The sequence below is a fragment of the Aotus nancymaae genome, unplaced genomic scaffold, assembly GCF_030222135.1.
Source record: "Aotus nancymaae isolate 86718 unplaced genomic scaffold, 86718_ANA_hifiasm-v0.15.2.pri h1tg000004l, whole genome shotgun sequence".
NCBI classification, from domain to species: domain Eukaryota; kingdom Metazoa; phylum Chordata; class Mammalia; order Primates; family Aotidae; genus Aotus; species Aotus nancymaae.
This window is the reverse complement of record NW_026988415.1, coordinates 13,283,123-13,308,627: the sequence shown is the minus strand read 5'-3', so window position 1 is coordinate 13,308,627 and position 25,505 is coordinate 13,283,123. Positions and strand designations below refer to the sequence as shown.

The window sequence follows — 25,505 nt, the reverse complement described above, 5'->3', positions numbered from 1 at the left end:
GAGTCTCTTATTAGCCCTGTGGAGCTCCAGACCATGATCAGACTTTGGTTCAAATCACTTGAGACCCTTTGAATTGTGGGTTCGGCTGGGTTTTCAGATGTCTATTCCAGTCCCTCTGAGTAAGCTCAAGTGTCAGTTTATATTCCACATGTCAATGTCCTTAAAAAGATTCTAGATCTGTCTGCTTCCTACTTATTGGTTACTTGAAAAAATAAATAAATAAAAACAGTCTTTACTCTGTCATTGTAGTATGGTGGCAGGACTCTTGTTCATGGTTAGAGTCTGTCCTCATTTATAGAGGTATGGTACAAGAACAGGAAAAGTGAGAACCGGAGAAGTTATGCCATTTATGAAATCCCCCAAAAGTCAATTTAGTCTATTAGAGTTAATTTAATTACAGTGTTCAATTATACCCCTAATCTTGCTGTCTTAGCAAATAATGCTAATTATAACACACGTTTGGATGGTGCATATAATGAAAAGTTAAACATTTCTGAGAAAAACAAAATTGCTTTGAAATTTCCTTCTGTCTCCTACAGATGGGCTGGGCGGATGGAATTTGTCAGGCTGTAAAGTAAAGGAAACAAACGTAAATTACACAATCTGTCAGTGCGACCACCTCACCCATTTTGGAGTCTTAATGGTGAGTTGTCTCTTAGTCATTCCTGGATAGAGGTCTGACAATTTTTATTAGACCAGTAATATATGCGTGAACTAAGTTATAAAAAAAGGTATGCATTTGGAAAAAAAGCCCCCCTCCAATTTGTTCATCCAAAGTACAGCAGATTGAGACAAATATTTATTTATTTTTCTCCTTATAAAATTAATGCTTGCTTTTCAAATTTCCAGCAGTACAGAAAAGGTCCCTGTAGCCTCCCTCCCAAGTGATCACCACCTTTAACAGTCTGACGTGTATATTCATTTAGGTTCCTTTTCTGTGTATATATTAATATATGTTTTTGTTTTATAAACATGGTATATCAAATTGTTCATACTGTTTTTACCAATTGCTTTTTTCGTCTAACAGTATATATTGCACAACTTTCAGTAAAATATGTATCTATCTATTACACTTCAATTTTTAAAATGCCTTTATAGTATACCATTGCTTGGGTTTAACACAATGAATTTAACTAACCCCCGACTGGTGGACATTTTAGCTGTTGCTGTTCTTCTCATTATAAACACTGCTGTAATACACATTCTTACTCACGTATCTTCAAACATTGGTGTAAGTATTTTTCATGATAAGTTGACAGAATTGCTAGATTAAAGGGTCTGATCATTAAAATATTTAAATTTAAGAACCATAGGTATTTGCTGAGTTTTTTTTTTCCCCAAATGACTCTCAAATGTATTCCTTCTTCTCTACCCACATCAGAATACTTTCCTAGATCTCTTAGGTAACTTTATTACATACTGTTATCTGAATGTGTCATATGTGACTTGTTTCTACAAAGAATGGTTAACTTTTTGAGGGCTGTGGGTTTGTTTTATATTTATTTTTAAATCATATCTATTCAACAAATAAATGGTACTCAATTGATACTTGTTAAATTGTAATAATTTTTTTCAGCTCCCCTCTGAATTGGCTGGAACATTACAGTGGGAATTAAAAGACTGGGGTTGGCTGGGCACCATGGCTCATGCCTATAATACCAACACTTTAGGGTCTGAGGTGGATGGATGCCTTGGGACCAGGAGTTGGAGGCCAGCCACGGCAACGTGGCAAAATCCTGTCTCTACAAAAAAATAAAAAAATTAGCAGGCCATGGTGGCACACACCTATAGTCCAAACTACTCTGGAGGCTGAGGTGGGAAGGATCATCTGAGCCCAGGGAGGTCAAGACTGCAGTGGGCCATGATCAGGTCACTGCACTCCAGCCTGAGCAACAGAGTGAGACCCTGTCTCAAAAAAAAGACCAGCGTTCTTGTTCCAGCTCTGTCTGTAACTAGCTATGTGACCTTGGTAGGTTGTTTCCCTATTTTGGATCTTAAATTTTTTTTTCTGGAATGTGAATGACTGGAGTATACCAGGGTTTCTCAGTCTTGTCACTATTGATATTCTCCACCATGCCAAGCTAATTTTTGTATTTTTTTTTTTTTAGTAGAGACGGGGTTTTGCCATGTTGGCCAGGATGGTCTTGATCTCCTGACCTTGTGATCTGCCCACCTTGGCCTCCCAAAGTGCTGGGATTACAGGCGTGGCCTCAAATAATTCTTTGTTGTGGGGAGTTGCTCTGTGCATTGTGAGATGTTTAGCAGCATCCCTGGTCCTTCCCCACTAGATGCCGATAGCACCCCCACCGCCAAGTTGTGACAACCAAAAATGTCTCCAGATACTGCCAAATGTCCCTGGGAGAGGGGTAAAATCACTCCTGGTTGAGAACCACCAAAGTAAACACTGCTTCCTAACCTTTTATGAGTCATGAATCTCTAATCATCTGATGAAAGCTATGAACCTCTTCTCAAGCCAGTACACACATATATTCAATTAATTTTGCATGTCGTTCCAGATCTTTAATGGTACTTAATTAAGAAATGATTGAACTATGTGATCTCTAAGGTCAATTTTGTTTGTTAATTTTGTAAAAGCTATTTAAGATCTAAGAAAAGGACTTTTTTTTTTTTTTTTTTTTTTTTTTTTTTTGCTGTTCTGTGTAGTGTTTTGAGATGCTCAATTCAGATAATGATTCACTTTGTATCCAAAATTTACATCTATTAGTTTGGTTGTATTTTAAATGTAGAACATGTTCGTGACAATGAAACCAAGAACTAAATGTTCTTTGAATGTTGTTGATGGCTCCCCATGCCCTGTACGCAGTCAGCTGGACTAGGCATATTCAACAAATAATATATGGTCTTATCCATTCACATAATCTGGTTTTACAAGAGCTGTGGCAGAAATGTTATACATCCTGGGAACCTCCTGTTAGTGAGCACTGGAAGCATTTTGCCATAAACTTGCTCTGGTGAATGTGTAAAACACAACACATTGTGTTCCTTAGGATTTATCCAGGTCTACAGTGGATACAGTCAATGAACAGATATTAGCGCTTATAACGTACACTGGATGTGGAATCTCCTCCATTTTCCTGGGAGTTGCATTGGTGACATACATAGCTTTTCAGTAAGTTGATACAGTCTTGCTCTGAGTAAGCTTAATTTTGTTTGATGGATGTTATTACCATTGTAACTGTGTTAATTTCATGAACACATCACAATAGGAAGAAGTCAGATCCATTAGATTGTGCAGTGGACGGGTTAAAAACAAAACATCAAGGCTCCTCTGAAAATATTTTAATTGGATTTTTGTAAAACAAGAGAGTTGGGATAAGAAAAGATTTCTCTATTAGGATATAAGAACACCAATCCTAAAATAAAATTTCATAAAGTAGACTTTATTAAGAACTTTTTAAATCAAAGGACGCAATTCAGCTAGTGAAAGGCAAACCATGCATAGAAGATATTCACAATGCATATATCAGATAAAACACTTGTATGCAGAATATATAAATAACTCTCACAAATCAAAAAGCAAAAGACAGTAAAATTTATAAACGGACCAAAGACTTGAACAGGCACCTCACAAAAGAGAATATCCATGCCTAAGGCTTACCTTTACCCAAATGGCCAATAAGCATATGACGAAGTTCTTAACATCATTACTCATCAGAGAAACGTTAATTACAACCACAGTTATGTACTTCTCTGCACCCACCAAAATGGCTAAAATTAAAAATACAGACAATAGCAAGTGTCAACAAAGATGTAGAACAACAGGAGCAAATACGTTTGCTGGTGGAAATGTAAAATAGTTTAGACACTTTGGAAAATTCTTTGGCAATACCTGTCAAATATAAATATGTATCTTGCTGTTGACCCAGAAATTTCACTCTTAGATATATACTCAAGACAAATGAGTACATATGTCCACTGAAAGATATGTACAGGAATATTGATAGCAGCTTCAGTCACAGTAACTTCAAATTAGAAACAACCCCAATTTACATTAACAGTTGTTTAGATGAATAAATTGTGATATATTTGTACAATGGAACTCTACACAGCAGAAAAAATGAATTACTGCTATACAATACAACATAATATCTAAATCTCATAGACACAGAATTGAGCAAAGGAAGCCAGAAAAATAAGACAGCATACTGTGTGGCTTCATTTACGTAAAGTTCCAAACACAGTCGAAATTTATGGGGATAAATGTGAGAGCATTGGTTATCTCTGGTGGGTGATGTTGAATGGTAGAAGTGTGAAGGAACCTTCTGGGGTGTTAAAAATATTCTACCTCTTGATCTGGGTGGAAGTTCCACAGGTACGTACATATGTAAAGATCCATCAAGTTATAATGTTAAGACTTGTGCACTTTACTATTTACCTCAGGGGGAAAAAAACACATTCACACAAAATGAAAACAGCAGAATTAAAATCAGTAAATATTTAATAAACAGTGTAAACGAATCAAAGGGCGTAATACTTTTTTTTTATTTTGAAAAATACTGGGTGAGTTTCTGCAAAGTAAAGTTGCAATCACTTAATAAAACTTAAGGTCACATTTCCATGAGGCCCAATGTTGTGATCTTTGGAACTATCCAAGTAACTCTACCTGGAATGATTTCTGTAGTCATCCTGCTATTTGGTAATATCTAGCTCAAACCTGCTGAAGCAGTGGTGATAGAATCATAATACCTGGGAAACTTCTTCCTTTTTTCTAAAAGATAAAAAGAAAAAAAGGGACTGCCTAGTTGAGAGAGGCTATTATTATTTCTGTTAGTGAAGGTCACTATGTTTATTATACTTCGATTCTACCTGGAAAGAGGATGGGGGACTTTGAAATTTAGGACGTATAAGCTAAGCTAAATAATTCTTTTATTCTTTCACTTAGTATGTAGGCAAGATGTGGTGATGTTGAATTTTCAAAAAGAAGACTTTACCTAATATTGTACTTTCTCTTTTAGCAAACTTCGAAAAGATTATCCTGCCAAAATCCTGATCAACCTGTGCACAGCACTACTGATGCTAAACCTGGTATTTTTGGTCAATTCTTGGTTGTCATCATTTCAGAAAGCAGGAGTTTGTATCACAGCTGCAGTGGCACTTCATTACTTCCTGCTTGTTTCGTTGACTTGGATGGGCCTGGAGGCAGTTCACATGTATTTTGCTCTAGTCAAAGTCTTCAACATATATATTCCAAATTATATCCTTAAATTTTGTCTAGTTGGTTGGGGTAAGTATATCTGCCATTGTTTTTGATATTTATGTCTTAAGCCTGTGTGTCTTTCTAATTCTAGCTCTGTTAGATTCAGTTAGTATCGTAGGTAAAAAATTAAGGATCGCCTTGTTGGTGTTTGGTCATGTATCTTTTTTTTCTGCAAGTATTGCTCTATAAATTCAATGCTTAACCTTTATGGCGAGGAGTTAATGCACAAATATTTATTTAGTACTTATTGTGTGCTGTGCTAAGTGCTGGCTCTACAGTAGTGAACAGATTTTATCTCTTCCTTTACAGAAGTTACAGTCACAGCAAATACTAATAAAACAGGTAACACTTAGGTAGCACTTACATATGCCAAATGCTATTCTAAGTGCTTTATATATGCATTTAATCCTCACAATATCTCTACAGGATAGATTCCATCATTATTCTCATTTAATAGATGAGGACACTGAGGCACAGAAAGATGAGGTAATTTGCCAAACTCACACAGCTAGTAGGCAAGAGAGCTGGGATTTGAGCCAGGGAGTTTGTCTCCATAGTTTGGACTTTTAACCTCTATGGTCTTGCCACATTGTTTAAAGAACAGGGAAAGGACTTGAAATGGGTAAGAGTGCTGGGTCACCCAGAACCTGATTCTCATCACACCTCATGACTGTGGTGATTACTGCTGCCCTTGGAGGAAGCCAGGAATGGTCCTCAGCGTAGATCTTTTCAAACGCAAATGTCATTTCATTGGCTTGCTTTCCTGTATTTCTAACTGACACGGTCAGCTTGGTTCCTTTCCTCTCTCTTCCTTGTGTATTCAAGCCAGATTTGGGGTTCTGAAAATGTGTCAGATGCATAGGAAATGTATATTAAGTAGCATACCTAGGGTACATAGGAACATAGATTTTATCTTCCACTGCTTTTATGAAGACAATAGCTTCCTAATTAGCTACTCATCCCTTTAATGAGTTCATTAACATAGTACATGCTTTCACTGAATACACAGTCAGTTCTATTATCTATGCTAATGTGGGGAGCAGAGACAGGCAAATACCGAACAGATCACAGTCTAAAAGCTTGTTTTAGTACACTTTGAAATCCATCAGAAACACAGAGCCAAAAGCAGTCGATACACTCCCCTTGGTGCCTTGTGTGCCTCATCTTGATTCAATCAGAGGATTGAAATATGTGGAAGAGCCTTCATGAATAATCCAAAAAGCAGATAACCCACATATGGCCAATTGTGAAAGGACTGTAAATATCACTCCATCCTGGCTTTCCTTCTCCCTCATCATCACTCATTCCCAGTTTCTTTATCAAACCCTTCCTTCAGGGCTCACTTTTTATCTCTTTGATCTTCTAATTTCACGCACATTTCCTGGGTTACAAGGAGAGGCAGGAAAGGCTAAAGCTTGGCACTTGGAAGCAGGAAAACCTTGAGTTACACAAGCTGAGAAGCCTGACTGGCTCAATCAGTAAAGAAAGATGCAATGAGGCCAGGTGCGTTGGCTCACGCCTGTAATCCCAGCACTTTGGGAGGCCGAGGTGGGTGGATCACAAGGTCAGGAGTTCGAGACCAGCCTGACCAACATGGTGAAACCTCATCTCTACTAAAAGTATAAAAATTAGCTGGATGTGGTGGCACATGCCTGTAATCCCAGCTACTCAGGAGGCTGAGGCAGAAGAATTGCCTGAACCTGGGAGGCGGAGATTTCAGTGAGCCAAGATGGTGCCACTGCACTCCAGCCTGGGCAACACTGCACTCCAGCCTGGGCCACAGAGTGAGACGTCGTCTCAAAAAAAAAAAAAAAAAAAAAGGAAGAAAGATACAATGAGCCACCCTTAGGTTCAGTTTATTACTTACATAAACTGTGAAAGGAAGGGTATCTAAAAGTGCCAGCTCTCAGGTTCTTGTCCCCTACGCTAAAAAAAACACCACCAAAACAAAAGGGAGTCGATGACTGCCACATGAGCTTTAGGATTCCGTGTGGCTGAGGAGCTAGTTTTAAATGGAAGTGATGCTGTTTTCTATTCCCCAGCCCTATTCTGAGGGGGCAGGGTACAAAGGCCCACACCTCCCCAGAACCCTGGGAGATGATGGATGAGAAGCTGTCTCCTGACAGCCTCCTGTAGGAGATAGGGAGGCGAATAGGAGATGGCCCGGAGCACCTCCTCAGAGGCCTCCCACCTTCTCAAATTTGTAGAGGACCGCAGGGCACACTGTCCAAATTCAGATAAGGCTTTACCTGCGTGGTCTATGTGGATACATGCAAGGTCACCAGGGAGCCACAGCTAAGCTGTCCCACTACAGGGAGTTTCAGAGTATTTCAATATTAGACAAAGGCAATCAACTGTAAGGAAAATAGATACTAGCATCTGTTTATGTTTGAAGCTCTGCCTTATGAATGCCAAAGCAACCTGTTGGAAAGGTTTATTACTTTTAATGACAAAAAACGTAATTACTTTTGCACCACCCTAATGAATCCCTGTCCAAGACAGTAGTTTTCCATATTTTAAAAATAACAAACTGTAGGGATCATTTAAAAACAATTTCAATATGTAAACACAGCTTAAAGACTGCCACACAACTTCTATCCTAAGTATGAGACCTTCCCCTGTCCCTCCCTTCCAGATTTCAGGGGGTATTTTTTAAAATATCTGCAGCAGCATTCTAGGTGCTGTGCTGGGGGGGGCGCCATACAGATTTGAAGGGACTATCCTGTTTATCACAGAAGGGGACAGTGGAGGATTTTTCAACATACTTGGCATTCTGGGCTTTGGAACAGCTTTGGAAATGTAACAAAACCCCTAAAATGTATGTAGGTGTATGCTCTTAGTCTAGGAGAAATACAATTGAGAGATAAAGAAATCATTTAAGTTTTGCAAATGTGCATGAAATTGGATTTTTAAACCCTGTGTCTATATTCTCCTCATGTTTGACCATTTTGACTGAACCGATTGCTTTATTATAGTCTGACCAAATTGAGTGGTCGTTAACTAGTCGATCTAGTCAAAATGTCAAACTAGTAACGAGTGTGGAAACAGATTCCCTGTCAAAAAAGCATTGAAACTGGAGCTGATTGCCTGTGCCTTTCCCCTAAGGTGACCTAGACAAAAAGCTACTGGGAATGAAGGGGCGATGTGGAAAGGGAGTGAAAATTAGGGGCTCATCATCTGAGAAGAAATGCCTGATGCAAACGTGCATTCCAATGAACTAGATACTTCTTTTGCCAAGTTGATTTTTTGGCACTTGAGCTATTTTTAATAACGAGTGGGTGTTGTATTGGAGCCATTGGCATGCTGTCTAGTTTAGCAGATTGGAGAACTCCTAGAAATGTTTTACTTGGAAGAATTCACAAACATTTTGCAAACAATGGTATTTTGATGCCCGCACATCTGTGGCTCATTTAAACAGAGTCTTAATGGATCATCACCCACAGTCATTGATTAGGATCCGTCCCTGCTACCTGATAAAATACCTTTGACTTGCTCTCCCACTGTAGGAATCCCAGCGATCATGGTGGCAATCATAGTCAGTGTGAATAAAGATCTGTATGGAACTCTGAGCTCAACAACTCCACTGTAAGTACCAGCATCTCTGCTTCTCTGGTGGTGGGGCTCTGACCCAGCAGGATATGGTAAAGTGTTGTCAGCCTGGGATTGGTCTTGACCCTGACTTCAGGAAGAAATTAGCCTAAGCCCTTTTGCCCTAAACATAGGCCACATTCATGTAATGGTTAGTTGCCCAGGTCTTCTATGATCTTGGGCAAGTTACCTTACCTTTTAGTTCAATTACATCCTCTGGAAAATCGGGAAAATAATGTTTCCTCTTAATGTCCTGTGCAAATTAAAATAATATGTATGTAAGGTGCTCAGCATGTTGCCTGTTCTATGGTAAATGCTGTATAACTGGCAACTATTATGATTACAAAACTCACACATCAGGTCATTGAAAAGAGGTAGTGTCCACTACGAGGAAATTCTGAGATGATTTGGAAAACATTTTTTACCTTTCAACAACAAGGATCTTCCCTTAAGAACACTGAACAGCTTTCCTTTGTAAACAGCCTCTGCCTTGTTGTTCTCTTGTTTCTTTTCATTTTTTTCCTTTTCTTCCCATTTGATGTATAAGCTCATCTCTTTAGTTCTCCCAATCACAACCACAAGAGAGTAGCAATTCACTTCACCCCATCTCTCCAGAACCTTCTTTTGCAGGTGTGTAGATAGTTGCCCTGTGGTCCCTTAGGTTGCACAATCTCATTTTACACTTCGGATTGTTCCATTCTTCTTATCATCGCCTGTCGAGTTCTCTCCCACTGTAGATTTCCTCTCCCACTGGACTGGAATCAAATGTAGGAGGTCCTGCTGCAAGACTCAGCCGTCTTTCATATTGAGATGACAGTTTCCAGGGGGTCAAAATTACTTTGTCCTTTGCAGCAGATCCTTTCTAATTAAAATTCCTTGTTATCTTTTCTTTCTGTTCCCTTCCTTCTCATTTCCCCCTCCATCCTCTCCCCCTTGCCTGTTTTGTGACTTAAAAGGTTCCCAGTGACTACCTAATGGTGATTCTTCTTGAACCATCAAAAGCAAGAGCAAAAGCAAAACCAGAACAAAATCAACTCCACTTTTTCCCAAAAGAGACTTTTCAGATGTGACTTGGTTAGTAGGAGGCAGACAGCTCCAAAGTTGTTTTTTTTTTTCAAATTGTATTTTGAAGTAATTCATGCACGTGGAACAAAATCCAAATGTACAACAGGGTAGAGGATGAAAAGTAAGCCCCATTTCCAACCCCTGGCTACCTAGTTTCCCTCCTTCAGGTAATTCGTATTACCAATTTATTACCAACAATCAAATTTGTGTGAATATTCTCTTGCACACTTTGTTACCCAAATGGCAGATATACACCATTTGGCACCTTGGTCTTTTCACTTACCAATATATCTTGGAGGTGATTCTCTACCCAAACATATAACACTATGTCGTTTTAACAGTTTTCTTCAGCGTACTTTAAGGATGTCAATGATATTCAGGGAATCCTAGGTATCAGACTCTATTAGGAAAATTAAATGTTTTTTTTTAACACATTTGCAACACACACACAAAAACTCACACATATGTGAAAGTATCCACACCAATATAAACAACATGACCAAAAGAGATTTTTCTGGTTTTGGAAAAGAGAGCTCAGCTAAGTTGACATGCAGTTAAATTAGTCAAGCTTGTCTGTGTTCAAGAATCAGGGACAATGCCTCCAGTAATTGCAAATGTTATTAAATGGAGTATCTGTTCATATGAGGCACTGCATATTTTTTCTTTAATAAAATCTATAGAGTCATTAATCAATCCCGTGGCCAGTGTTACATTTGTCATCCAAATACATCATATTTTAAAGCAGTACACCTAGAGCTATTCTCTTTCTGTTGCATTTTCATTAACTTTCATAATCTCACCATTGTTTGATACAGCATTCAGAAAAGCCACTCACTGCTCATGTCCTTCCACTGTGATATTTACCATGTAAAATAGAATTCATCCTGCAAATAAGAACTCAGGTGTAAGGTGGTTGGGTGGGTGTGCAGAGGCTGTGGGGGGAGCATGGCGTCAGAGAGCCTCTTTGGGAGAAAATATATCATTCGTTTTTCTGCTGTTAACGAAGAGAATAGTTTCCTAGGGAATTAGCCTGAGAGGTTTCTGAAATGTAGGGCAGAAACATCCTCTAGGATTTCTGAGTCAGAGTTGGAAAGAACCCTGAACTGGGGCTCGGCTTCTTGTCCCAGCTCTGCCTCCAGTTGGTGTGAGTGAACTCTGTCCAGTTCATCTAAGGCTAGATGTCCTTAGGGTGAAATAAAACTGACTAGATGATCTTCAGTCTCTGAGAAATAGGACTTTATGTTTCGCTTTCTCATGATAGTCTTCTTTGTTTCTTGCAGTTGTTGGATTAAAGATGATTCTATCTTTTATATCTCAGTGGTGGCTTATTTTTGCCTCATATTTCTCATGAATCTCTCCATGTTCTGCACTGTTCTTGCTCAACTGAATTCTGTGAAATCCCAAAGCCAGAAGACTCGGCGGAAGATGATCCTGCACGACCTCAAAGGCACAACGAGCCTGACATTCTTACTTGGCCTCACCTGGGGGTTTGCCTTTTTTGCCTGGGGACCCGTGAGGATCTTTTTCTTGTATCTTTTTGCCATTTTTAACACTTTGCAAGGTAACTGCTGCTTTTTTGCCTTTTCCATGGCCAGCTACACCTCCAGCAAAGCTTTTGCTGCTTTGAAAATAATCTCACGTGTTGGAAAGTGAAAGGAGAAGAAAATGCTCAAGAGAACCTTGCTCTCACTGAGTTAATAGGCAGCCATTGGAAACATTAATTAGATGTTAGTCTTCGTTAAATGCACACACAGCTCACTCTCTTTTACTCAAGGGTATAGGGAGAAGCCTAGATAGCTAACCCAACTTTAGCTAGTTGAAAATGTCTATATCAAACACTGATTGGCAATACTTCTTACACTATTCATTGTAGCAACACATTGTGCTAGAAAATGTACAGATTCACACTAATGTTGACATTTTGAGGTACACAATCCAGCTAAACATTGTAATTAACTGGAAAGCAGAAACATTAAAGTTTTGACCCCATAGGCTGTACCTGCATCTGATATCCTAATATTTTGGGAAAGAGCCAGGCTACACTATCATAGAATTATACAGGAATGAAGATTAAAAGCAAAGGCTGTGGGAAAGGCCAAGATTCTAGCCTTGATTTTGCTATAAAACAACCTTTAAAAAGTTACCGTAATTGGTCGAATCAGATGATCCTAAACTAAAGGCTCTAGAGATCTTTTAATTATTTTCCCTTATTCCGATGAAATGAATAAATGATCAGTGAAGTGACAAAATGGTAGACAAAAGATGGCATGAGTAGTAAAAGCTAGGGGCCAGGAGTGATGGCTCATGCCTGTAATCATGACACTTTGAGAGGCTGAGGCGGGAGGATCACTTGAGGTCAGGAGTTCGAGACCAGCCTGGTCAACATGGCGAAACCCTGTCTCTACTAAAAAACATAAAAATTAGCTGGGCATGGTGGTGTGCACATGTAGTCTCAGCTACTTGGGAGGCTGAGGCAGGAGAATCACTCAAACCCCAGGAGGCAGAGGTTGCAGTGAGCTATAATCGTGCCACTGCACTCCAGCCTGTGTAACAGAGTGAGACTCCATCTCAAAAAAAGAAAAAAGAAAAAGGTAGGGATCTGGTTCGTATAACTCTGAATAATTGCTGGTGTTCATTTTAACCTGATTTTGCCTATTAAAAATATTGGGGGGAAGAGGCATGCAAAATGATTTTGTAGGAGTCTTCAATTCTACCCCAAACTTTTTTATCCTCAAGTTTGGTCCATTTTGGCTACTGGGACAGGCTGAGTGTCAACTTGGCATTTCATTGAGTTAGAGTCTCCCTTCGCCCTCTCCACTATTTTTTTATTTAATAAACTCTTCTTTTCAATACTGAAGCCCACTAATGGTCCCATGGGATGCTCCTGCAAGGAAAAGGTTCTATGGCCAAATAACTTTGAGAAATGTGGCAAATACATCCCCCGATTCTTAGAATAGCACAATACACATTAGCATGGTAAAAACTCTATTATGAAAAAAAATGCCTTTAAAAATTTATTTTAATGTAGTGTCTTACAAACCTCTGAACCCTTTATTGTGGTCATTGTTAATCCCTGAGGGACCTTGGGAAAAATTAATTGGCATGCAGTTATTATATGCCAGGCACTTGCAAAGTGCTGCAGGGAGATGGGAAAGCAGTGTATCAGAAGGCATGGCTTTTGCATTTATGTTTTATGACTCAAGAAACCATCTCATTTTAGAGCAATGAGGTGGATTAATGGAAACTTTCTGTCTCACCAGATCCTGCCAACTTTATACAGCCATGTTCTAATTGGAATGTAAGAAGTCACAAAGTGTGTTGTTCTTCCTTCACATGCCATTTTTCTTGCCTCTGGTAGTAGGAATGGAATATTTAGAATCTCTCCATACCACCCTCGCTTGGTTCCCTTGGAGGCTACTGGCACTTGCTTGAATCCTAGTGTAGAACTGAAGGTTGTATTCTAGTGTAGGACTGAGGCCCTGGTGATGGTTCTACACTTTTTCTCTGGACAGAACTGCCTGGCCCACACTGCAGTACTCTAACTTGATGCTCTAACCTCAAGAACTTAACCAGTCTTGGTGTAGAATGTCCACGAAAGTGGATTAGTACCCAGGTGCCTGTGAAGACTTCCTCCACTGTGGTAACTCCAGGCTTCTTTTTCGCTCACTGATTCTGAGGAGAAATATACTCACTTTGTGGAAAGACAGGTTAAAGAAAACTGGCAAAAAATCAAGAAAGCAAGGCAATTTTGAGCTCAAAAATGAAGGGCAGGAGTGTTTTCAAAACTACTCTTATGGTGGAAAGTAGCGTCTAAGGAGGGAGCCTGCATGGATAGAAGCAGAATTTAATAGGGTGTTTCTCTTTTTCAATTTTAATTTCAGATTCAGGGGGTGCATGTGCAGGTCTGTTACCTGGGTATATCATGTGATGCTGAGACTTGGGGTATGAATGATCTCATCATCTAGGTAGTGAGCATAGTACCCTATAGCTTTTCAACCCTTACTTTCTCCCTCCTTTTCCCTCTAGTCGCCCCCAGTTGTCTATTGTGCCATCATTATGTCCATGTGTGACCCAATATTTAGCTTTCACTTATAAATGAGAACATGCAGTACTTGGTTTTCTGTTCCTGCATTAATGCACTTAGTGTAATAGCCCCTAACTGCATCCATGCTGCTGCAAATGACATGATCTCATTCTTTTTTATAGCTGTGTAGTATTCCATGGTGGCTATGTAGACACTTTCTTTATCCAATCCACCATTAATGGGCATCTAGTTTGATTCCATGTCTTTGCTGTTGTGAATATCTTTGCAATGAACATAAGGGTGCATGTGTCTTTTTGGTAGAGTGATCTATTTTCTTTTGGATATATATCCAGTAATGGGATTGCTGGGTCAAATAGTAGCTCTGTTTTAATTTCTTTGAGAAATCTTCAAATGACTTTCCACAGTGGCAGAACTAATTTGCATTCTCACCAACAGCATATACGTGTTCTAATTGGGTATTTCTTGAAAACTAAAATCAAAGTCTCGTAGATCCAGCATCAACAGAGCCAAACTGTGTCTATCAGATATGCCTTATGTCCATCAAGCACCAAGTCTTGCCAATCCTGCATAAAATGCCTACAAGATAGAATGTGCCATTTTGTAGCAAAGGTGTTTTCAAAGCCCAGAGTTTCTCTCTCACACACACACATACACACTCGCGCGCGCAAAGCGCGACCCAAATAACCTCCAAAACGAGCAGTGGAACAGTGAACAAAGGAGTCATTTAAAAGACAAATGACAAGCTTGCAATGCTGGCTGAAGTGGATGGGGGTGGCCTGTGGTCAAGTGGGAAAAATTATGCTCATGATGAGCTATTTGTGAAGGAGGAATGCACAAATAAAAATGCAGGTGACCAAAACCTGACATCTTCCCTCATGCCTGTGTTTTTCTGGTGAGTAAGCAGATCAATCTGTTATTGGAAAGGAAAAGGAAGGCTGTCAGGCAGAGGGGGAGAGCTGGCAGGCAGCTCATTGGAATTCACAGAATAACCTTTAAGTCTGAAAACTAACTAAACACCATGCAAGAAATCAGAGCAGTAATAGGTGCTTGATGTCACTGTCACCCCTTGTACATGCTGAAACTGGAGGAGTTTTGCCTGCTCTGAAACTGTGGTTTGCTCTCCTTGGGGTGCTGCACCGCCTTCCAGGTGGCTGCTGCTCAGAAGAACAGTGAACGCTGCTGAATTTGTCACCGCAGTTGTTTGGTTACACATGGAGATAAAGCCCTTGGGAGAGTTAGCGAGACATGCCATTCCGTTTAGCCTCCAGATTGCTGCCTCCCACCTGGAATCAGAGTCTCAGGGCTGGGGCTAGGGAGCCAAGATCTTTCCAATCAAACTTCAAATCGAGAGACAGGAAGTCACTTGCGTCTGTCTGAAACTTTCCAGGGACTGAGAACTCACCATTCCATAAAGCAAAGCGTTTAACTTCTTGTTAGCTCTGATGTGGTACCAGTTTTCCCTAGCTGAGGCTAGTATAAAGTACAGCAGTTTATCCCTTGGGCTCTATAGTCGGACTGCCTGCATTCAGGCCTGGTTCTGGCAGCTCAACGTTAGCTCTGTGATCTGGGTCAAGTTTACTAGGCTTCTTGGACCCCGAGTTCTCTCAACTATAAAAATGGGACTAATCGTACAATGCGTATTATATACTCATTGCTAAATAAACACTAGCTGTGATTTGTTAGTACGTGGTTGCTCTGGAACTTTCTTCCATTGCTCCTGGTTCTAACCTGACAAACATACAGATACAAGCCTAATTTGTCCTTTTCATGACAGCCCTTTCAGATCTGTGGCTGTTACCATCTCTTCTCACCCTATGTTTTCCACTCCAAGGTTTTTTTTGTTTGTTTGTTTGTTTTTAAATCTAGATACAACATCCCAGCTCTTTCAGCTTTTCTTCAAGTTCATCACTATCTTTCTTCACTGTATTCTAGAATACTTCTGTTTGCCATCTTCCTCTTAAAACAAAGCCTCCCAGACTTAACATGGTGCTGGTGGGAGGTATGATCAAACCAGCACAGAATGGCAGGAGACTGTCACTCGCCTCAATTAAGATTCTTTACTTCCAGTAGTGCTCTAGCTGAAATTTGCTTTGGGGACATTTACAATTGACTGGTGCTCAGTTTGCGATGGGTTAAGACCTCTCTGACACTAATCGTTTACCTTCAGGACTACCGACCAATGTAGAGGCAATCTAAACCTGTATAGAGAATAAAGGTTTCCAAACTGCACTTGGGTCAAAATAAATATTTTGAGGCTCAAGAAGTTATCATTATGTTGTAGATGGATGTGAGAGTTTGTGTATCAAGTGCCTTGAAGTTCGAATCAACAAATATTTATTGAGCTGCAGCATTTAGTGTACTGAAGACCAAGGCCAAAATGACATAAATATGAAAAGAAAACATATCTCAGCCCTCAAAGACTCAACAGCTAGGTGGAGAAATGGGAAATAGATAAATAATTACATGGCTAAGTATAGCAAATGATACAAGAAATGAAATGTTACAAGAGTTCAGAAGTGGGAAAAACGAGTTTCAGTTTGAAGCATCTGGAAAGGCTTTGTGGATAAAGACTTTTTATAATGGACCGTAAATAAAAGTCAGGCTGTGGACAGCAGTTATTTCTGCCTCTTCTACCCCCAACTATAGGAAATCTAATTGGTCCTCCAGGGAATTTGCAATCAAAAATCATTTTTTTTTTAGACCGTCTTGCTCTATTGCTCAGGCTGGAGTGTAGTGGCTCGATTCTGGCTCACTGCAACCACCGCCTCCCGGGTTCAAGTGATTCTCGTACCTCAGCCTCCCAAGTAGATGGGATTACAGGCATGTGTCACCACACCCAGCTAATTTTTGTGTTTTTAATAGAGATGGGGTTTCTCCATGTTGACCAAGTTGGTCTTGAACTTCCGGCTTCAAGTGATCCACCTGCCTTGGTCTCCGAAAGTGCTGGGATTACAGACGTGAGCCAACACACCCAGCCAAGATAATATTAAATCATACTTTTATCTTCCAAGGAGAGATTTTAAAGGGTGGCAATGAGAAATGGCCAGCATTGCTGGCAAATACTTTCAGCCCTCTCCCTCCCACTTGCAGGACAAAATCAGGGCTGGCATTAGAAGTTGAGGGCCAAATCTGTGGTTTCCATATGGTGTCATTATGCCAAAAAGCATGTGTAATAGTTATTTATTGCTATGTAACACATTACCCCCAAATTTTACCAGCCCAAAACAACAAACATTTATTATCTCACACAGTGTCTGGGGATCAGGAATTCAGGAGCAGCTTAGTTGGGTGTTTCTGACTCAGGGACTGCCGTGAATTTGTAGTCAAGCTGTCATCTGGAGCTGCAGTCATCCGAAAACTTGACTGGGGCTGGGGAATGTGCTTCCAGGAAGGCTCACTCACATGGTTGTGCACTGGAAGCCTCAGTTCCTTATCATGTGAGCCTCTCCATAGGGATGCCAGGATGTCCTCAGGACAAAATACTTGGCTTCCTTCAGAGTGACGAGAGCGAGAGCAAGCAAGTGAGCGAGCAAGCGAGCGAGCAAGCGAGAGAGAGAGAGAGAGAGAGAGAGAGAGAGAGAGAAATATGTCTTTTATAATCTAATCTTGGAAGTGACATGCCATCCCTTCTGCCATATTCTGTTGGTACAATGTGGAAGGAAACTACACAAGGATGTCAGTGCTAGGATGTTGGGATCATTGACAGCAATCTCAGAGAGGGGCTACCTTGCCTCTCATGCTCTAGGATGAACGGCAGCCCAGGGGCAAAGCAGTGGTTGACATGAAGTCTTGATACAGACCTTTTTGCCTTTGGGAGGGAGGCTACAAAGACAAGATCAGAAAGCCAGTAATGACCCTGAGGTTCCTTGAAAGCAGTATTTCTCGTGATAGGAGCGGGCCTGAGTCAGGGCATTGGTGACGGCAGGTGAAAGAAACTGAAAAAGACTGACCTTCTTCTCCTGGCTTAGGATTCCTCATTTTTGTGTTTCACTGTGTGATGAAGGAGAGTGTGCGGGAGCAGTGGCAGATACACCTCTGCTGTGGGTGGTTGCGATTGGATAACTCTTCTGGTAAGATGTCAGTTTGGATGAAGTTTTGAATTTTACATGTTTTACAAAACTGATCAGATTAATTTGTCTCCTAACTTGAGTTCATATAGCATCAGCATCAAAACACAGGCTGTTTCCATGTCATGAAAATGATTTGTGCTTTTGAACTGAGATGAATGAAGTTAAGTGGAAGATGTGACTTGGGCCATATTTTAATCTAGGGATGCTTTTGTTTTGGCCCAGATTCCTTGGATTGCTTACCCTCACTGTCACATCAGTCTCAATTTAATTAAAAGAACATTGACTGAGTGCCTACTGTGTTCCAGTCACTGGGTCTCAGGGGCTTCTGGCTGGTAGCCAACAGTGGGTTGAGTGGATGTAGGAAGCAAGGAGTGGTGGTGGAGATGGAGGGAACTTACAAGCATTCCTGAGATGCATGACCAATGGGCTGCACAGGTGTAGTGATGGCCCACAAACTGTGGGCTGTATTGAACTGAGATGTTGCCTCTTAACACTGGTGCTTCCCTTGAGAATGTTTCCAGTGCAGGCAAACTGATGTTCTATATATCAAAAGGATCTTCCATCCAGTTCAGGCAGCTTCTCTCAGTCTCAATACAAAGCCGAATCCATTTTCTTTAGGGAAGGCAGCACTTGAACTCTTAAGATTCTATAAGTATCACTGAGATTCCCCCATTCCCCACTTTATGCTGGCCATATCAGTAATCTTCTGGTCCTTGTTCTCTGGGAAAAGCAGGCATCCTTGGTACGTGAATTGTCTCTTCCTGTACCACACATTACAGTACAAACCTACTTCTTACAACTTCATAGAAAAGCTGACTCCTTGAGGTACCCAGAATGAACATTGTGCACCAAGCTTTGTATTTTTTTAAACCACATTATTGATGTGTAAATCCTACATCATAAAATTCACTACTTTAAGCATAGAATTTGATGAGTTTTATATTTTTAACTTTTCTTGGTATCATTTCAGATGGGAGCAGCCGATGTCGGATAAACATTGGCTATAAACAGGAGGGACTAAAGAAAACCTTTGAGCACAAACTGTTGATACCATCCCTCAAGTCAACTGCAACTAGCTCCACTTTCAAATCTTTATGCTCTGTGCAAGGCACACCTTCAGAAAAAAGCTTTCCAAATGGTAAGAAAAAGGCTGTGTTGTCTACATTCATATTCCAGAGATATTGAACTAACGAGACCACATACCGGGTCTTGGATGATACTTCCTCTTCAAAACTAGATGCATATGTGCACATATATGCCTCGACTCATTATTGACTGAGAAAGTGTATGTAGAAGCATAGAAATGTGTACAGAAGCGTGTATAGGTGTTTTTGTGCCCAGTAAATTTACTAAGTATAAATATGTTGTTAGACTAATAGAGGAAAGAAGAGATGGGAGGTTAGAAAATTCATGAGTAATTAAAAACAATTGTCACAGACTGTTGAAACCAGAAGGACCCTTAGATGTTGTCTAGTCTAATCCCTTCATTTTACAGTTGAGGAACCTCAATTGGGGAAAAGGAAAATGCCTTGTTGACAGTCACTGAGCCCGTCCTAACCAGCCAGTAGAACTGGAGCCAGCCACTCAGCCCTCAGCCATCCAGTAGAACTGGAGCCAGAACTCAGGTCTTCTGGCTCTCAGGGCTAGTACACCTACCAAGGAAACTCTCAGAGATACACATCATTCTTAGGTGCTGAGCTTCTTCCATAGGAAGCCATATTTCTAAGCAGAGACAGATGTTCAGTTGGGGATGGGGTGTTGTGCCTAATTATGTAAAAAGAGAAAGTGTAGGAAAAGGATTGGCCTACAGGTTTAAAGTAAAGAGAAAGGCAAAGTGAGCAAGAACTGAAGAACTTCAGGTTGATATTGTGATGATTCTTTCTGCATGTGTGCTTCTAGTTAGATGATGGTGCAGTGGTCTTTGGTTGCCTTTCTTTAAGACCAAAGTATACTCCAGTTCACACACACTTTGGTGGCCTGGCTGTAGTCATTCTTCCACCTTTTCAGTGCTGGAGGTAGGACTGCCTCATCCACTAGTATTTTTCTTTATGTTGGCTCCAAAAACCAATTCTACGTCCAAGGGCTGAAGGCAATCTGGAAGCAGCATGGTGGATTTAAAAAACCCATTAAACTTGGAGTTGAAAGGCTTTGGTTCAGATTCCAGCTCTGTCAGTCACTCTGTGACCTTGAGCACATCACTTCCCTGCTTGGAGCTACATTTTTTCTACCTTTAATATGAGGGAACTGGAATGGATAATTTGTAAAATGCCTGCCAGCTTCAGGACTGTGTAAGAGGCAACATTATTTTCCAGTTTAGGCTGGGGTTGACTAGTGTATAGAGTCTGTATCCCATCTTTGTATGGGACAGTTAGTGGTATGCATGAAAAAAACCTTTCATTTATCAGACTCTGACCAACTAACCTGTGGATATGTCTTCATGCTCATATAAAGGCACTGGGATGACATGGCATAGACAAGGCATGAGTTGTGGAAACTCCTTAGTAGATAATAGTTGGGGCTTGTTGGGAAATAACATTTTTCAAGAGAGTTAGTTAATATTGGATTTCTTGATGTTCCCGGGGACTAATGTTTAAGTAGCAAGTATACAACCCAATGTGTACATATTTTGCTTCAGAGGATCACTAGCAAATACCATGTCCAGGATATTGATGTTGTCTTACCAATCAATAGACCTAGAACACCAGCATTAAAGTGATCATCAGTTGAGACTAACTGAGCCAGTGGGGCAGGTAGACCTGCCACAGGCTCTAAAACCAAAATCTGAGTGCTATCATTGTATCGGTGGCAGCCAGAAGCTTGATTCTATTAGCAGAGAGTGAAAAATCATGCCCTCTGTACCACCAGGCATTCTCAAACTTGGGAAATAGCCAAACTTTCAGTGCAAGAATATCAAATCCATAAGGGATATAGGTGTGTGTGTTTGCATTTTACGTCATCTCCTCCTGAAGGCCTCCAGGGTTTGTGCATAAATATCCTCTTCTAGGTTAAGGTTAAGGTCAATACTGCTGCCTGCTATTCACAATGTAGGAAGAAGATAGGCACTAGTTGCCCGAACACTTCTGTCAGGACGAATTAATTCACCCCAGTTTTATATGAAATGGTCCAAAGAAGGCACCACATACCTTTCTTCTCTTCTAATTTCTTTATTTTTTCCTTCATTTAATAAAATTTTCTTCTGCCTCTACTACGTGCAAAATCCCTGATGCCACAGCTGAAAATGTTCTTTTTTCTTTACTGCAGATGACTTTGACAAAGATGCCTACTGTTCCTCTCCTTGAGTTGTGAAGTTGTGCCTAATTATATAAAAAGAATATAACACCTGTGGAAATAAAAATGAATTCCAAGTGTATACTTGCTCGGGTGATGGGTGCACCAAAATCTCACAAATCACCACTAAAGAGTGTACTCATGCAACCAAATACTACCTGTTCCCCCAAAAACCTATGGAAATTAAAAAATTTAAAAGTAAAGAGCAAAACAAAAATCCCAAAATGAATTCCATTCACAAACAGAATTTTTCAATAAGTCCCAGTAGAGATAGTTGCCTCCTCCCAACCCCTGACTGGGGAAAATGTTGAATTTGTGAAACAATCTGCTCCAACCTTGTATTTTAAATATTATTTTAAAAGGGGAAGAATAAGATGACATTTGGTAAATATTAAAATCAGAATAATTCTCCTATTTGTCATTATAGTTGTTTCTTTTTTGGATAAGATTTCAGGCTATAGTTAGAGGAGAAATGTCTACAGCATTGGAAATTTTGTTTTAAAAACTTTAAGTGTACACATCCTTTAAGAAAAAGTCAAGACCAGGATCCTTACTGCCCTGCCATGGGAACCAAACAATTTGAGGTGGTCAAAGTTTCAGGATACCCAGTTGGCCTGATACCACAGAGGAAGTAAATAGGAAGAGCCACAAGGTCAAACATTTTGGAAAAAATATTCTGCCCTGTTGGCCTGTTATGACAAAGCACCTGAGATCCCCATTATTCAAGTCATACTTTTGATTGAAGCTCTTATTAAAATGTAAACATGTTCTGTGAAAAGGGTGGGCCATCAATCCACAGGCACCCATAAATTCCTTAGTAAGGGTGAATTTCTCAGCCAAGACAGCCCCTCAGGGAACAGCAAGCAGGGTCCTGAGGAATAAAACAGAACAGAAACTGTTCAAAGCTGGTGGTTCTCTCTAGGAAGGAAAGGCTAGATCGGGGTGAGCAGAACAGTGGGGAGATGGAGGCAAGAAGGGCCACCCAAAGGCAACAGAGTGAACAATGAAGACGAATTTCACCAGCTTTCTCTTCTGTGGCTTCCCAGTCAGGTGTGCTGCTCACATTTGTCCTTGGGTAGAAATAAGTAAAGAGAGAACATTCTGGAGGGATGCACAAGCAACTGGTATCAGTGGTTGCCTTCAAGAAGGGTAACTGGGTGTCTAGGAGCGAAGGAGGAAGAGACATTTACTTTTCACCCTATACCTCTTTGTATCTTTCGAATCTTGTATTGAGAGGATATATTACTGCTTGGAGCAATAAATAAATGAATACATACATAAATAAAGATAACCAGCCCCTTCCAGTGAGAAAGATAAATGCCTGCATTTCAATACCAAAAATCAAGTTCCCCAGAATGCTTGTATGTATGATGCAGTGGGCTGTAGAGATAGCAGAGTTGGGTTCAAATCCCAGCTCTGTCACTTTCTAGATGTGCGACCTCATGATGTAATAATGATCATACATGCATCCTAAAATTGAAGTGAAATTGAAATAAGATGAGGTCGGAAAATGTTCTAGCATAGTGTAACACAATACATTTTCATTTCTTTCTCTTTCAAATCCCCATCAGCTTACCACTCATCCCCTCATGGCCCCAACCTACCATGTCTACCCCATTAAAGGTATCACATTGATCTTCTAAGCAGTCACTGGTATAAATCTCCTAGACCTCCATTGTCCCCGCTATCATCTCACATAATATAAAAAAGTAGGTTGGCCCTTAGGTCCCGGAATATCTGCCATTAGAGTCAAATCCACTTTTCCCCATGTGGCTTCATGTGTACATTTTGGTAGGAGAAGGTGAGGGAGTGAATGTGTGTGTGTGCATGTATGTGTGTGTGTGTGTGTCTGTCTGTGTGTGTGTGTGAAGGGACTAAGTTGAATAATGATCCAAGTGTCTTGAATGTTATATGTCTTTGAACTGACAATATTAAGTCACCTTCACTCAAAAATAGATTTAAGAGCAAGACTTGGTTGCAATTAGCACATTTACAGATAAATGCATTCTGCAAGTGGTTTGATTTGGGGGATCCTTTTGGCTGTGAAAATGCCCATGATTGTATTTATTTTCAACAAGTAATAAAACTTTGATTGTTCTGTTGCTGCTGGAGTGATAAATGTACAGCCTATCTCTAATGACCTGACAGGCTGTCGAGAACAGAAACACTATTTTATAGAAAAGTTCATGATGCCTGTCATGACACCCCTTGCTAATTAGGAAAACTTGGGTTTTCTGCAATTTCAAAGGCAGTTTGAATATTGCATGGAAAACATTGATTAAATATTTTACTGGCATCCTCTGGCTTGTTTTTGCTGGGCACACAAAATGGCTGACACTTGTATCAAGATGGACCCAAGTAATTAAGGAAAAAAAAAAAAACCTAGAAACTTTGGACTGCTTTCAATCAACAATCAACTGCCAAGTATTCACTGAGTACTGACATGGAGGGAAAGATACTGACACATCATACTTAGGCCACTACCTCCAGCAGTTTACTGTTTACTTGGGGAGGCCAGATGCACACACTGGAATAGCGTGTGATTAGAGCAAGGATATGATAAAAGAAAAGTACTTTATAGGCAGGAAGTCATGGAGGATTTAGTCAGGCTGAGAGTGGGGTATTACAGGTGGAGCCAATGGTGTGTGTGGGGGGGGTGGGCAGTTTGAATAAGACAGAACTCTGTTTCTTAATACCACAAACTGTCTTTATTAAGCATTGTTCAGCAATTTCACACAGCCCTTTGGAGCTTCAGGGCATGGACTTTTCATTCTCTGCTGCACACTGGGTACTCTGCGGGCAAGTGGCAAACACTTAATGGTACTAGACTCTCTCTGAGGCAAGTCTGAGGAAGCTCCTGCCCAGAATCCTAATCCTTATCATTTTGTCCAAAGTCCCAAGGATGACAGTGACCATCTGTAATGACCCACGTCCCCTGCACCCAGGAATATGGGAAGGTTGGGGAGGGGAAGAAGGCTAAGAGGAGGTAAGGTTTGTATCTCTAATAGCTCAAGCCTATGGTGTGTTTCTGGTCCTGACCTTGAAGCATTTAGGCGACACAAGGAGCTTGGAGAAATGAAGGAAAGACCTAATTGTACCTCTGTTGATTAGGCAAAACAAGTGGCATGGATTAAATTTATACTTATAATGTCTGGTAACTCACAGACACTCCATAAATATTTGCCACATGCATGAGTGAATGGATGGTCTAAAATATATGAACTTAGGAAAGCAATGGCTGACTTTTCTTAATCTAGGGTTTTCTATCTTAGTGCTGAGTAAACCCATGCTTTGCATTAGTACATAAACTCCATAAGGGCAAGAACCTTGTTTGTCATGTTTACCACTGTACTCTCAGTACCTAACACAGTATTTCACTCTAGGTTCTTTGGTTGCCAGCCACAGAAACCAAATGTCTTTGAGCTGGCATTATTGTCAATTCTAGTTAACCAAGGGAACTTGCTGAAAGTGTTTTGGGAATTCAAAACATTTATGGCAAAGTTAAAGAACAGGGCTTGACTTTGTGGAAGATAGTGTGATGTTCATCAAAGACATAAAGACAGAGCTACCATTTGACCCAGCAAGCCCATTACTGGGTATATACTAAAAGAAATATAAATCATTCTATTATAAAGACCCATGCATGTATATGTTCATTGCAGCACTATTCACAATAACAAAGACAGGAATCAACCTAAATGCCCATCAATGATAGACTGGATAAAGAAAGTGTGGTACATATACACCATGGAGTACTATGTAGCCACAAAAAAGGAGATCATGTCCTATGCAGGGACATGGGCGAAGCTGGAGGACATCATCTTTAGCAAACTAATGCAGGAACAGAAAACCAAATATTGCATGTCCTCACTTATAAGTGAGCTAAATGATGAGAACACATGGACACATGGAGGGGAACAAAATACACACTGGGACCTTGCAGAGAGTGGAGGGTCAGGGGAGGGAGAGGATCAGAAGAAACAACTAATGGGTACCAGGCTTAATACCTGGGTGACGAAATAATCTGAACAACAAACCCTCATGACACAAGTTTACCTGTATAACAAGCCTGCACTTATACCTCTGAACTTAAAAGTTGTTAGAAAAAAGAAGAAAAAAGATCAGGGCTTGAAAAAGGACAGGGGTCTACAGAGCAGTAACCATAGTGATTGTCTCCTAGCAGTAGAGGAGACTCATACGGGCACCAGTACTGGAAAGAATAAACAGTAAT

The 25,505-nt window shown here is 40.3% G+C and overlaps 1 protein-coding gene across 1 annotated transcript in view; it reads left to right on the top strand.

Annotated features, from left to right (window-relative positions):
- Positions 1-22,949, top strand: part of ADGRG4 (adhesion G protein-coupled receptor G4) — a 153,343-nt gene extending 130,394 nt beyond the window's left edge. The window contains exons 17-24 of the mRNA XM_012472323.2: positions 540-643; positions 3,009-3,130; positions 4,977-5,245; positions 8,725-8,803; positions 11,152-11,432; positions 17,885-17,986; positions 18,957-19,124; positions 21,248-22,949. Coding sequence (XP_012327746.2) covers positions 540-643; positions 3,009-3,130; positions 4,977-5,245; positions 8,725-8,803; positions 11,152-11,432; positions 17,885-17,986; positions 18,957-19,124; positions 21,248-21,285 — 1,163 coding nt within the window. The 3' untranslated portion in view covers positions 21,286-22,949. The remainder of the gene's footprint in view (positions 1-539; positions 644-3,008; positions 3,131-4,976; positions 5,246-8,724; positions 8,804-11,151; positions 11,433-17,884; positions 17,987-18,956; positions 19,125-21,247) is intronic.
- Positions 22,950-25,505: the final 2,556 nt, after the last annotated feature.